Here is a 15,066-nt window from a genome sequence, read left to right on the forward strand (position 1 = left end):
AGCTGACACCGTATGACATGCAGAGACAGGGAACTAGCCCAGGAAGTTAAACAAAATACAGTATAGAGATCAAAATTCTTCAAAGAACCTGCACGAAATTCCAAACATCTTTCTGGGCTCATTCTAATGCAAACACATACCATATGATTTAGTGAATTTCAAAATGTAATTTTACCTGGAAAATTGAATCAAAAAGGCTTTCTTAAGCCTCCATCCCACATATCTGACGTTCCCTATAGCTTTGATGCAGTGCTGGACAGAAAAATAAAAGTGATTACCGTCAAGACTTCAAGAGTTCAGATTATATCTATCCTCCCACTAGCAACAGAACAAAAGACTACTTGGCTACAATGGCCAACTACAGATCTAGGTCTGCACTGCAAGGCTGCTCAACTTCAGGGTCCAGCCTACATACAGAACTAGGGCTGGTTGAAAACTGAAACTACTTCTTCCCCCTTCATTTTCAGAAAATTGTTTTGTTTGGGGTTTTTTAAAATCAGGGCTGCCCAGAGAATTCAGAGGGCCTGGGGCAAAGCAATCTCGGGGGCCCCTTCCATTAAAAAAAAAAAAAAAGTTGCAATACTATAGAATACTATGTTCTCATGGGGGCCCCTGTGGGGCCCGGGGCAAACTACCCCACTTGCTTCCCCTCCCCCCTCTGGGCAGCCCTGTTTTAAACTAAAGAATTTTGGGGGAACTAACTGCTCTCCTTGAAAATTTTCAGCTTTAAAAAATAAATATATATTTTGTATTCTTTGGTTGCTATAAATTTTGTTAAAAAGTCCACATTTTCTATAGAAGTAGAATGAATACACACACACGCGTGCTTTACACAAAAAGAAAAATCACTTAAACACTTCAGTTTATAAACCTTTTGGAGCAGGTACTGTCTCTTCCACATTTGTGAAGCACCCAGAAATTGTGGTGTTTATTACTACAACATTTGTGACCGGGGGAGGGGGGTGGGGAGAGAGATATTACAACACAGTGAAGAAAACAATGAGGGAAGAGTGACAAGTGTGTGGGGAGTGAAAAAATGACACGAGATACTGACTGAAAAGAGAAAAAGAGGACATGGTCAACCAAACTCATTTTTAGCAGAATAACCCAATCCACATCGGTTTTATAGGGAAGATGTGTTAGGAACCAAATTCAGTCAAATAGTTTTAAAATACCACAAACTCCAACTTCTGCCTACATACCCCTCCACTCTCTCTCTCTCTCAATCCCACCCGCTTTTCAGCCATGCATGCTGTTTCACCAGAATTTAGTAAGTGCTCCTGAGTACATGTGCATTTTCAGCAGCATCAACTGCAAAGAATACACATTCCTAGCCAGCACTTTGCAGGCTATGCCACTGGGAAAATAAGGCTCAGGAACAGCTGCTGGAACAGACAGTCCTGTTTATGGTCACCTGTTGGAGAAGAGGTAATGTGCTGTCAGTCAGTTTGCATCTTGGGATGACATGAACACCTAGTGACATGAACACCTGCGCTGAAGAGAACAAAGATTGATTGAGAGGAAGACCCCAGACTGAGAGAACAATAAGTAGGAGAGAGAGAACTAAACTGAGAACAGCAATAAAAGGAGTTGATTATTTATTTAATACAAAGTGTTTCTGGAACGGTGTTAAGGATGACACTCTCCACCCCAAAGAATTTACACTCTATTTAGAGCGAGAAAATATACAAATGCACATGACAGCGTGTAGGCTGAAGGTCTCAGCTTCAGAGAAAAAAAATACTGGAACAGAGAAGAAGTAAAACAAAAAACACAGAAGAAAAAAATCAATCATTACAAAAAACCAAGCCATTATTCTAAAGAAAAATACAGAATGAAGAATGTTACATAAATACTAAACAGTCCCGACTGAAGGGCTTTTAAAGCATATGACATTACGTTCCTGAACACGTGACAACTAAAAACAGATTAAAAGAGCTCCAACCAGGTTTAATATTTCTTTAATAATCAGTATTTAGTTTAATCTATTATAAGTAGGCTCTTTCTGGAGAGTTTTAACTGTCATCTATCTAAAAAACAGAATAGTCTTCAATTAGAGGAAAAAATAAGCAACTTGTCTAGAAAGTCCGATTCTCCAATGCAGCCAGACACATTGCAGCAACGTTTTTATGGTCTCTGATGGGAATGGACTCTATTAAGAATGCTAAGAGCTGCACCATTTCACAACAGCCTATTCATTATTTTTATAACCAGTATTTTGGGTTGACTTGTTAATAGACAATTTTTTTTAAAATAAAGACTCACATTATACTGAGATTTTAATCAGTTAAAATGATATCAAGCGAAATTCATTGTCACTGAGAAGTTTGAGGTTATGTTCTTTCTATTCCAGACATAATTTCTTATCTAAATTATCCAATTAGCCAATTGCCTATTCTTTTTCAAGTTTTATTTTTATTGTGGACACCAATGTAAAAAGATGATTACGTGACTACAAGTGAAAATATCAAAGTATTAGAAAGAGTGGTCACATGGGTCACACCTGAACAAAGTACAGTTGTAAATTATACAAGGCAAGAGAGTACATCGGCTCTGAACAAGGAGAAAACAACCACAGTGCTAGCACTTTTTAAATCCAGGTCTTAGCTCATTTGATGGGTTGCAATTATCAAACTAAGATATTTACAAATTATTCAAATAGAGACATACCCCAACCCAGATTGTCCCCCTTGACATTTTTCCACTTACCATTTCCTCCTCCCACCCTAATTATCTGACATTTGAGGTAAGTTTATTTTCTCTCTATTTCTATATTGGAAAGGTGGAAGCTTCACTAAAAAACAAAAAAAACCAAACAACAAACAGTGCTCTTGGACCCACTACATGAGATGAATTGCAATCTGGATAGCAAATTCCCCAAGAAACAAAGCACACTGTCCGAGAGACACACTGAACTTCACACACAACATGCTTAAAAAGAAATCTTTGCCATTAACTCCATTCTGCAAAACAAGTTCAAAACACATCTGTCCTTTTCCTTTTGAGGTGATTACTCTATTTTTCCTCTGTAGCTGTATGCAATGTTAGCTCTCTTGTCTTGCATAAGTAATTCACTAAGGCAGCTGAAGTAGAATACCCTTGGCTACTAAATCATTTCTGATATTGCCAACACCACATGCTCCCAAAGGAGTACTTCAACTGCACTCACTGATAGATATGATTCTAAGGTGCAAATGAGCTAACTAAGTTAGTTTTTCTAGCCAGAGTAAAGTATGTCCAGTAAGAAACCTCACCTTCAATATTTCCGGTTCTTTGATGTCCAGAGATGCTGTATTCCATTGCTTGCTCCGATTTTTATGTAGTTTGTGATATTCACGAGCACTTGGTGTCAGAAGCCAAATCACACAGATAGCAATCATAAATCCAAGGGCAACTCCCAGGAAGAGTCCACAGAAGTAACTAGGGAGAGGGAGTATAAGATAAGCATAGACTAACATTGTAAAGAAGTACAAAGTCTTAACGGGTATTTTAGGCTGCTGCACACATAAATCAACTTCGTCTTCACTACTGAGTGCGGTACCATATTCCTCAGTTATTTCTGCCTGGAGCAAAGGTTCTGTGGGTTTTTCCACTTTGCTTTCATCCTCTATTAAAAAAAAATCTTCAGAATACAGTTCACAAAATTCTTCATCCTCTTTGCTTGCCAGTGCAGACAAAGAACATTTTTCCAGTACCAGCGAAGTCTTCAAATTTAAGTCCTTTGTGCTTACAGACTGAGAGCTTTTAGTCTCTGTGTCTTTCACATGTTCCTCAGCAGTTTTGGACTGGTTACTTTTATTTAGAGTAGAATCACTTCCGTAGTAGTCCCCTTCAGAATCACATTCTTCTTCCTTAATGCTATAGTTGTTATTGCTTTCCAAATGACCATTTAAGTTGGAAAGATTTGAGAGTTCTGAAGCACTTGAAGATAAGGCTTTGGGCCTGTGGCTACTACTTTCATCGCCCATTATTTTGCTGAGGAGTTGAAAAGGCTCATAGATGACTTCTGAAAGGCGTCTTTTAGTGTCTTCAATTTTAGCCTCCATTTCAGGTACTTTAAAAAAGGAACGAGTATCTGAAGGAGACGTTAACGGGGAGGAGGGGGCAGTTTTGGAATCGCCACCTGTAACTCGAGGCTGAGTGAACTGTTTGAATAGGTGCAAGTTCAGTTTAGAATCAGGTCTGTAGGATACAGCTTCAGATTCTTGTTTAGATGTATCTGTGGACAGAGATTTCACTAAAGTTTTCATTAAATGTCTATGTCTTGTGGGCGGGGTGGGCTCTTTTGGTTCTACATCTGTTGAAAGGGACCTAACTAAACTCATAAAAGGCTTTGAACTAGAAACAGTCGATGAAGCACTAGACAAGACAGTTGGCTTGGATGGAGAGGACAATGGGGAGGATGACAAGCTGGCTTTCTGTTCCAAAGGAGACAACACACCTGATGAGCTAGTTACATGATACAAATCAGATGAGGGTGATGGAACTAATGGCACTGCACTGAATACTTGCGATGCTGAAGAAGAATCCAATGGCTTTACAGTGTTTACGGTTGGCAAAATCACAGGTGACGAAGGTAAGAGGGATGCAGAGTCGACCATGCTATGCGAGGTAGCTGGACCAGAAAAATCATGGCCACCATGTTCAAAGCAGAGGTCTTCCTTGGCTTCAAGTGCTGTTACAATGCTTTGGTCATCCAGTTCATCATTGGGAGACTCCTTAAACTCCTCTTCCTCCTCCTCTTCCTCCTTCCCAAATGCCGAGAAGTGAATGGTGATGACATCTCGGGAAACAGATCGCTGAACCTGCACTTTTGGGGCAGACTGCTTTGAAGACATTTCATCAGTTTTCTCTGCATGGCTACTGTTCAGACTTGTCATTGCAGGTCCCAGAGATGTGTCAGGGTCTGTGGAGAGAATATTGAACTAAATTAAAGGCATATTCTCCCAAAACTCCACTCTTATTTCCAACTATTAAGACAAATACAGAAAAAACTATTTACATATGGCATGTCTGCAACTTAAGAGCAGCAAATATCCCTACTGGCACTTTTCATTCCACTGGATATAATTGCATTTTATCAAACGTATTCTACAGTAACTAAGAATTTATTTTCAAAAGTCAGACATATATGTTTTAGATAAAATACATACAAACTTGAGGAAAAAGTAGTTTCTCCTAGTGCACATAACAATGCTTTTCATATCATATGCAAAGTTTAAAAGAGGAACTTGGTCACAGAGAAAATGAGACAGGGAGCAAAGGAGGTGGAGGAGAATGAAGGCAAAGGAGGAGTGGGGTGTGTGTGTGTGTGTGGAAGAACGGGGGAATGGAGAGGTAAGAAGATTCCCTTTCAGATGGGCTTCAAAGAAGAAACTAGATTTTGGTGGTAGTGGTGGGAAGAAAGAAAAAGATAACAAAGGATGCCAGGAATTAGAGGTATGGATTATTAGTGTTCTCCATGATAGCAGAAATGTATGTTTCCACATAGCAGAAAAATATACCTACCACCATTAAGATAGTTAAAAAGATTCTACACTGTTAAGCTACCTCTAAGTTTCTACAATTATTTGCCCTGTGTAGAACCCCATCATCTATATCCCTAGTATATTTAGTTCTTACAGACTTATTTCCTGGGATCGAGATGCTATCCAGGCTTTAACAAAGCCTCCAAACTCTAAGCAAAGACAGAAACATGTAGAAATGGTGAGGTTAGCCTTTTTGCTTGTCTTTTTAGTTCTCATTTCAAGTTCTGTGAATTATGGACAAAATGGTCAGGATAACTATCATTTTAGCAATATGCACTAGAACAATAATTGCAAACAATCAAAATTAGTTTTGGGCAGTATTGAAATTCTAAAGTCATCATTTAAACAGGATTCTCAATCCCTTTTGACTGAAAATCCTGTAAAATACATATTAAATTTTGGCAGTATTCCCAATAAAGCAAATTGTAAAACGGTTCAAAACTCTGTAAATAAGCAGCTAGTATGCTTGTCAAAGGGTTACCACCACCTTAGTTAGGACCATTTGCCTTGTCATTGGATATGAATTTCTTCTCTGAGAAACACCTCTGACAATAAAGTTCAAGGCAATTCTATTGCTAGGAAGGTAAGTGTACACCCGTCTTTGACTGTGTGTGGTTAATAAGAGGGTGTTTCAATTTTGATCCCTGTTTTGAACAGAATGTTCAGATCTGGGACAGTTCTGATTCATCCCATTGCAGAGATAAGAGGTGAGGTGTATAACATGATCATCTAACTTCTAAACCCTTCAACTAGCTTGGGGTTGTTCACATTAAGGAGGTTGTTTCAGGCCCATCTTTAGCTGTGACATCAGTTCAGACATATTACAAGTGCCTAGAAATCTATTGCTTGTCATGTAGACTTCCTGGGGAGAGGTCTAAAGCTGAAAAATGGAAATATAAAAAAAAATACAGTTAAGGCAGGAAGTGTGCGCACCCAGTGGCTAGAACTGGGGTCTGGGAGTCAGGAGATCTGGGTTCCATTCTTGGATCTGAGGGAAAAAAGCCTCAGTTTCACCCTCTGTAAAATGAAGGATTATGCCACCTACACCACAAGGGTGTTGCCAGGTGTAGGTTAGGAATGAAAGCATTTTGAGATCCTTTGATAGAAAGGTGTTGTGTAAAAACAAAGCTTTGTGTCTGTCATTTAGGAAATTGAACTCCAAATAATATTGAAAATGATGAAGTTACAGCCCTGTAAAATCATCTGACAAAGCAGCAACCAAAAAGTAAAAGAGGAGCATAACAATAGTAGAGACAAGGAGAATTAAACAACAGGAGGCTTCTAGTTTAAGTTAGAGAATTTATTTATTTATTTATTTTTTAAAGTTCCAGCCCCACCGCATGCTAAGGGCTAACAAATTCACCTTTCCACACCTCTCAACATGAAGCAGCCCTTAGCTTATACAAAGAAGATGGTACTGCAGTATAGGCAGACCGACTACATTCTCTGAAGCCTAAATGTGTCACCACTATGACATACCTCTATTAGCTCGGTGACAAATGATCACAAATCTGTTTCAAAGATACTGATCTCCACATCTAGTTCAATGCACTAAGGTCACTTAAAAAATAAAGTCCTACTGAGCCAAACTTGCTAGCAACACCGCTTTGTATATTAATCACATTACATTCATTAATAACACACAAGATAATTAAGGCATCTTTCCTGTGCAAAAAAAGGACTGAAAAAAAAATGGAACTAGAACACACACACACTTACTTTTAAAAATAAATGAATCCAAGGCACTGGTAACCACCATCTAAAATGGTCAGGCAGAACAGAACCTCTGCAATTTCCCATGAGGCAGTACTTTATTTTCATTGTCAAGACAATACGTTTGTCACTTTAGTAACTAAGCTATTTTCAGGTGCTATGAACATGCTGTAATCAAACTGACAAGCAGAATTAATCAGAAGTCTTTGCTGATGTTTAAAGTGCTGTTATACTTAGAAAGGCTATGGGAGAGGGAGCTGGATTCTGTTCTGGGTTACACATCATCTACAGAACTGTTAACCAAGTTCCAACTGCAGGACCAAGTTTTGCCATGCGGTTACAGCAGTGCAATCATACTGAAGACGAGGAGCTAAATTTGGCCTGCAGAAGCAATTACAGGTGATAACGTAAAAGAATGGAAAAACCCAGCTGAGGTTTCAGATATCAGGATGAATTTGCAGTTGGGAGGGAGAAAAAAATATATATATAAATATATAAAAATGTCTTGTTTTACTTGTAACATGATCAATAGTCGCGGTGCCAGCGCTAGAATAGAATAGAGCTCTCCCAGCACTGTAAAAAACCCACTCCCACAAAGGGCGCAGCTCCCAGCACTGGTGCACTGTCTACACTGCCACTTTACAGTGCTGAAACTTGCATCGCTCAGGGGTGTTTTTTCACACCCTGAGCAAGAAAGTTTCAGCACTGTAAAGTGGCAGTGTAGACAAAGCCTAAGATACAAACATGAAAACTATATTGTCTGACAGATTCACTTTACATAATACAATAGCATTTTTACTGCTAATTATGCAAATTGGTATCTTTGTACCAGACATAAAAGCAGTCACATATACCAAGCTTCTTAAACTAAATTAATAGCAAGAAAATTATGAATACTAAGGTTCCCCCACCCCAGAAACAGTAGAATGCAGGTTAGGAGAGAAATGGGTGTGGAGTGCTGTTCCCTGTTTTCTGTTCTCCACCAAAATTTGATCAAACCAATTCCTTGTGTTCCATGATTTAACTCTCGCTTTTTCTTTTTTTTTGGGGGGGGGGGGGGTTGTTACACAGCTAAGTTAACAGTTCATTTCTGAGATATTCTGTATATTGCTTTCAGAAGGCAAGACCAGAGTCAAATAGGATTTTAACTTGATGCCCATTATTAGGACACTAACAAAGAATGTACTCTTGTAATAAAACATGCATTACTGAATCAGATTTTACTGTTTAGACCATAACCTAGATCTCTTAAAACATACAGAATGTACAGTGTAGATGAATTAATGCACTCAAAACCTTACTTCTGCACTTCCTAATTTTTTTTTTCTTTTAATTGCACAAACCTCTGGTGTTTCATCTTTGTACTTCCACAGCACCTTTCTTCTGATGATCTCAAAGAGTTTTACAGGTATAATAAATTAAGCCTTACAAAACCATCAGCATTTTGCACATTTCAAGTGGGGAAATGGAGGCAAAATATAAGAGACTTGATCTAGGTCATACAGGAAGTTTATAGCGGATCCCCAAGCTTCTCAGTCACACGAGACCATCCTTCCTTATATTTAATATGCAACAGTTTAGATAGTAAATTTGATATTAACAAAGTTATTTAATAAGAAGTTTGGCACTTTGCCACCATTAAAGAGCCAGGAGCGTGTTTGCTGAATCAGCCAGCCAGGCCAGACGACTTGTTTTCCCCAGCCAATAGACTGCTTCTTCACTGAAGCTAGAGAACGTTTACTGCTGAACACTGTCCCAAGTGGCTTATTTTGCTGGTCTGTTCTGAACCAAGGCTTTTAGAAAAACAACAGTATTATCACATCACTGGTGCTCCCCCATCCAAAAGAAGTCAGGATGGAATTAAATCCATTTTAATCTCATCAGAAGGATGTCATCATTCTTGACCACAGTGTACTTATCTCTTGGATATATATGCATAAGAACTCTTTAAAAAAAAAACCCAAAAAAAAACCACAAGGTGGGGGAGGAGGTGGGGAATATTCAAGACACTCGCAAATCCAAATCAACTCCACTGGAATCACAACTCTTCCAGTGTCCCTAGTAGTTACTGGTACATATTGCCTAACTTGCATATTTTTACTTATATGTAAAGAACCTTACAATATTTCAGTTTGAAAAATAGATTTAGTTCACACTGTCAAACACCTCACAGTGATTAGTTGGAATACAATAAACACAGGTCTTGGTTTTGTTGTATTTGCTATTAAAATATAGAGACATCTACCACAGCTTGCAAACCTGCTCATAATTTGATTGTTACCAAGGAATGAAAGAGTGGAGAAATCAATACTTCAGGGCACAACTGTCAAACTCTCAAGTACAGATATATTGTTTTTTAGAAGAAGATTCATACAAGAAACCCAAACAATCTGAAATTGATTAACCAATCTTTAGTTTGCTTTGCTTTCCCTCCTAACAGTGAAGTTAGTGCTATTAATCTTTCACTTTACTTGAGTCAAGCTTAGTGCAGGTAAGAACTAGGGCAGGTTCTCTTACTTAGCTCCACCATCACACTGCAATCCTAACCTACAACACTCCCACATCTGTGTCAATAAATTTCAGTCATAACCTATAGCATCTCTGCTATTCCAGTTCTCTGCAACTCTCCCTACTTTCCCTCCCACCTCCCATATACACTCCCCCACTGTAACAGTCCTAGGTCTCCCACCTTACCTCTGCCAATGCCCATCAATCCTGACCTTCAGCACTCCCTCCCAACTGCCTCCCACCATTCTAGTCCTGAGCCTTTTGTTTATGCACTATCAATTGTGCCAAACTGTGTAGATCTGATTTTTTGGGGGGGCTCATGAAGTGTAACTATTACCAGAATAATAAATTGAAGTTGCCTGTGCCCCTGCTCCATAAATTTAAATACTAATAGTACAAAAACTTTCCCATGCCATCTTGCCTATTGAAGGCACCACTTCTTGTGGGTTAGAGAGAAAGAAAGTAGACGGCCATGTGTGCCAACAAGGGAGATGGCAATTTCTGCAATATGGGTTTCTGTTTATTAGGAACTGCCCTAAGGTCACCAATTAATTTCACACAAGCTACCTATAATGGGTGTAGATATTAATGATCTTCAAATCCTATGGACCTGATTCTGTATCTGAATCAGTACCCTAGGAATGAAAAAGCTCCTTTTATTTATAATATGAAATTGCACACTGCCATCTGAGCCCTCTAGCCCCCACTGTTAAGTATTCTGATTTTTTTAGGAGAGAGAAAGAAAGTGTGAGCGCGCGCCCTGCACGGATATAAAATTTGTATCTGCAACCGATCCGCAATAAGAGAGCCACATAAGTAAGTGACACTATGTGCCCCAAAAGAGTAAGGCATATCCAAACTAATGGTCAAGTGTTGTGCGTAATGTGGTCTATCAGAGTGCCCGTGGCGTGAACTCTGTCGTGGGGAGATAAGCCCTGGGCCCTGACAGTCTAGGGCTGCTCCTATAAATTCTACTGTCTGCATCGGAGTCAGGTTAGACTTCTCCATGTTTACACAGAATCCCAAGGATGCTAGGAAGTGGAGTAGCAATAAAGTTGATGCCATGACTTCTAGGCAGGACCAGCTGTTCAGAAGCTAGTTATCTAAATACAGGAAAATGTGATGAGTAATCTCTGAGTTACCACTCAGTCTAAGACTGTTTACACCTGATGAGTCATCCCTGAATTACCTCTGAGCCTGCTTGAGCCAGTTTAAACCTGATGAGTCATCCCCCAAGCCAGAAAGTGTGATGAGCCTCTGTAGGTAATTACCTACAGGTCTTGTGATAGGCCACATGACATTCAACCAGGCTTCAGCCAATCCACAGGTAAGGATTCACTCAGGTGAATCCCAAGGTAGGTATGCAAGTTCCTAAGGGAAGCAGTGTCTCCAGTCGGCTCAACATTACATGGCCAGGAATACTCCCATTGCCTAGTAGCTCTGATAGACTACCCCTGCTCCAGCTGTGCCCGTTTCCACGCTAGCCAGCCCCTGCTCCAATCTCAGCTGGCTGCCTGATGATTCTGACACTCATCTCAGCTGTGCTACTACTACTGAAAAAAACACTTTTGTGAAGACCTTGCATGCTGTTGCAGGGCCAAACAGAAGTACCCAGTATTGGTAATGTTTGGGATCCAACACAAACCTATAGAATCTTCTCTGGGAAAGGTGAATGTCCACATGAAAGCACGTGTCTTTCAAGTCAAAAACTGTGAACCATGTACCCTTTACAATAGGACCAAAAAACACCTCCCTGGAAAACATGGGGAATATTCCAACACAGGCCATGCGGCAGACAGAAAGACTCTGAGACGCAGTCAGTCTGCACTGACCCTTTTACCATCAGTGCAGAGCAGGAGGAAGAAAAGGGTGCAGGTGTGGGCTAAACTAACAGACACCTCTTGCAAGAATTCTCTGGTCTCAGGTGCAAGGAGCACGTTTACCCACAGTGGGATACACATAAGGAATAGCCTCAAAGAACAAAGAATTAAGAGAATTCTCTGTAAAGCTCATACAACTGCAGAAGAATCTCACATGAAGGGGTAACAAACAAAGATGTAGCATACAGGAATACAGAGTTTGTAATATATGTATTGACGACTGAGGTGAACAACTTAGACATCTCATGACCAAGAACAAAAAGAGCTCTGCATATAAACAGAACAACACTGACCCAGGAGGTGGAAAAAGCCACACCAAGAAAGAGGGGGTAACAAGATCTATTTGAGAGAAGATTTTGTGGAAGTTTAAGTGCAACAGACCAAAAAAAAACAAAACAAAAACTATAAATTAGCCTACAAGACCAAACAGCTACCAACCTAACCTTTGCAATAATGCTAGCAAACAAGGATATTTTGACTGAATACCATACGACATAAAAAGGGAAAGACAGAAAAAATATTTCTAGTGGCATAAACTCCCTATGCCACTTTTCTATCAGCGAAGAGCTTATTATGTTCTACAAAATGACACCTCTTACGGACTGCTTCTTTTATCCTTATTCTACCTTCCAACTTGAAGGACAAGTCCCTCCAAAAATCAAAACCAAAAACCAGTACTTTTTAAATCAGCTACTCAAACCCAACAGAGAAACAGGAGTTGGAACAAAGCTTATTGGACTATATACACATTGATTTAAAATTTACTCTTTTCAGTTTTAAGTATGAAGCTCATAGTGGGGACAAAGATCCCATATCATAGAGCAGAAGGAAGCAAAGCACCCACGCATGCATACCCACCCCCTCTCCAGGATTCTAGAGGAGCCTTCCCTCAGTTTCTGCTGCAGGAGACGCTGCTAAAACCTCATGCATCTTCTTACAATACCATTGGTGAAACCTGATTTATTTACTGTCATGAACATACAGCTAAGGGCAGCATAAAATCCCTCCTTTACCTATTAAAGGTTAAGAAACAAAAATAACCTGGTTGGCACCTGACCAAAAGGACCAATAGGGGGAGATACCTCCAAATCTGTGGGGGAAGGTTTTTGCTTTGTGCTCTGTGTTGTGGTTCTCTCTGAGACAAAGAGAGACTGGACAAAGAGAGACTGAACAAGTAATCCAGCTCCTACTGAAATGATACATCTAATATTACAGATATAGTAAGTAATAGCAAGGAAATGTGTTAGATTATCTTTTGTTTTAGCTTGTGAATTTTCCCTAGGTTAAGAGGGAGGTTTATTCCTCTTTTTTTTGGGGGGGGGGGGTAACTTTAAAGTTTTGCCTAGAGGGGAATCCTCTGTTTTGAATCTTTTTGTTACCCTGTAAAGTTATCTTCCATCCTGATTTTACAGAGGTGATCTTTTTTAAAATAAACTTCTTTTAAGAACTGATTGTTTTTCAGTGTCCTGAAGACACAGGGGTTTTTATTTGTGCTCACTTTATAACCAATTGGTTAGGATATTATTCTCAAGCCTCCCCAGGAAAGGAGGTGTAGGGGCTTGGGAGGATATTTTGGGGGAGGTAGGGCTACAAGTGGCCCTCCCTGAATGTTTGTTTAAATCACTTTGTGATACCAAGGGCAAGGAAGGAATTTATGCCTTGGGGAAGTTTTTAACCTAAGCTGGTAGAAATAAGCTTGGGGGGGGGTTCCCACACGGGTCCCCACATCTGTACCCCAGAGTTCAGAGTGGGAAGGGAACCCTGACATTTACAAACAGGGAGATCCTTGAGAAACTTAATATATTCCTTAAAATTTCATCTCCTTGAACATGCAGCATTTTACACGGTTTGACAAATATTTGAAGCAATGGACTATTGTTACAATAAGGAGATATACAGTTTCAGTTTTTAAAATAATTTAGTACCACACCTTGCAGTGAAGAGAAATTTCATTGTTCTGGGTCACATTTTTGGAGCTTAAGGATTTAATTTGCTATAGACTTAGATATAATTTGCCTTGGTAAGCAAATCAGCAAGCTACCAATATACAATAGGTCTTTGAAATAAAAATCTTTTTATATAGCAAACTGCAACAAAAATATTATGCAACAGTCCAAACAGCAGTCATATGACATGAAGCAATACACCTTCTGAAGGACTCCTCTCAGTAAATGTTTCTTATTTGGTCTTTCTTTACCCTTCTGTAATATACTAGCATTGGCCCTGCACTCTGGTATAAACCATCAATTCTTTCCCTTAAAAAAAAAAAAAAAGGGTAAAGAAAGTTCCCTGAGCTCCACATAACCATGGCTAACCTTTACCTTTATATTTATTTTAAGAGCAAAGACAAATGTGAAAAACAAATGATTCAAGCTGCAGTGACATTCATACCTTTGGCAGCCCGAATTCTTGACAAAAGAGCAAAATTTTCAGATTCTATTTGTTACCTCCAATCAAAATGTCAGAAATCTGCCGCTTGGCGATAGATCTGATTATCAGAGTTGCTTCAGGCAGGCTCCATATTGAGTTACCTTACAAATTACAGTCAGGAAGACAGGGTCTTGTATTTCTATATTTTGTTATTGAAATAATAAAAAGCAAAAGGATCAGTCTTAAGGGCTCTTCTGGTCACTTGACAGAAATACAGAGTTTAACTGAGGCGAAAGTGTATAATGGTGTAATAGCAGAGAGAGAAATTTACCCCTCCTAATACTGCTTTGAAAAAGAACTTCTGTGATTTTAAAAGTTAAATATATATTGACATTTATTTATTAAAAGCAGATTTGGGGTTTGTCTACCTTCGCACTAATGCAGAACCTATAACACTTCACTGCTGTAGTTTATCGTGGAGTAAGCAAGCCACTTCTAGTGTAGATGTGCTGCTGTATAAGAGGTTTGCACCAGCATACCTACAATGCTGGCGTTATGTCAGTGCACAGTCCACAGGGCAGACAAACCCTTGAAAGCACATTCATCTGTGTTTGACAGGAAAAATGTAGTTCCGCCTCATGTCCAGATAATACAGCTACAGTACAGGGAGCCAGAATCTCCATTACAATGCACTGACTGTCAGAGGCATACTGCAGCAAGTAACTTAAATAGCTGTAATGGGATATCAGGAGGAGGATGGAGGAGAAAAATCCATGCAATAAAGGTAATGATTGAGAATACTTTACACAGGCCTCTTCTCCTTTAGGGAAGTGTATTTAAAAGATTGCTTTGACTTAAACCTCTGTTGTGGAATTTTTTCCCCTGCTCCTCCCTCAAATTCCTCTGCCCTCTCAAAAATAAACAACCCCCCTCTCCCGCCCCACAACCAACCTACTGGAAAAAAAAAAACAGGAAGGAAAAATCCTCCTTTATTTAAGTAACAGAGCTTTAACTCCAGACCATTAGTCAAAACACAAACAAGTTTGTTTGTTTCTTTCCACTTTCAA

The 15,066-nt window shown here is 39.4% G+C and overlaps 1 protein-coding gene across 2 annotated transcripts in view; it reads right to left on the reverse strand.

Moving 5' to 3' along the window:
- The window catches only part of TEX2 (testis expressed 2), a 110,171-nt gene that overhangs the window by 54,566 nt on the left and 40,539 nt on the right, over nucleotides 1-15,066 (reverse strand). For both annotated transcript variants that reach the window (XM_044981571.1, XM_044981570.1), the window contains exon 2: nucleotides 3,255-4,906. In XM_044981571.1, coding sequence (XP_044837506.1) covers nucleotides 3,255-4,880 — 1,626 coding nt within the window. In that variant the 5' untranslated portion in view covers nucleotides 4,881-4,906. The remainder of the gene's footprint in view (nucleotides 1-3,254; nucleotides 4,907-15,066) is intronic.

The sequence above is a fragment of the Mauremys mutica genome, chromosome 12 (genome assembly GCF_020497125.1).
Source record: "Mauremys mutica isolate MM-2020 ecotype Southern chromosome 12, ASM2049712v1, whole genome shotgun sequence".
Taxonomy (NCBI): domain Eukaryota; kingdom Metazoa; phylum Chordata; order Testudines; family Geoemydidae; genus Mauremys; species Mauremys mutica.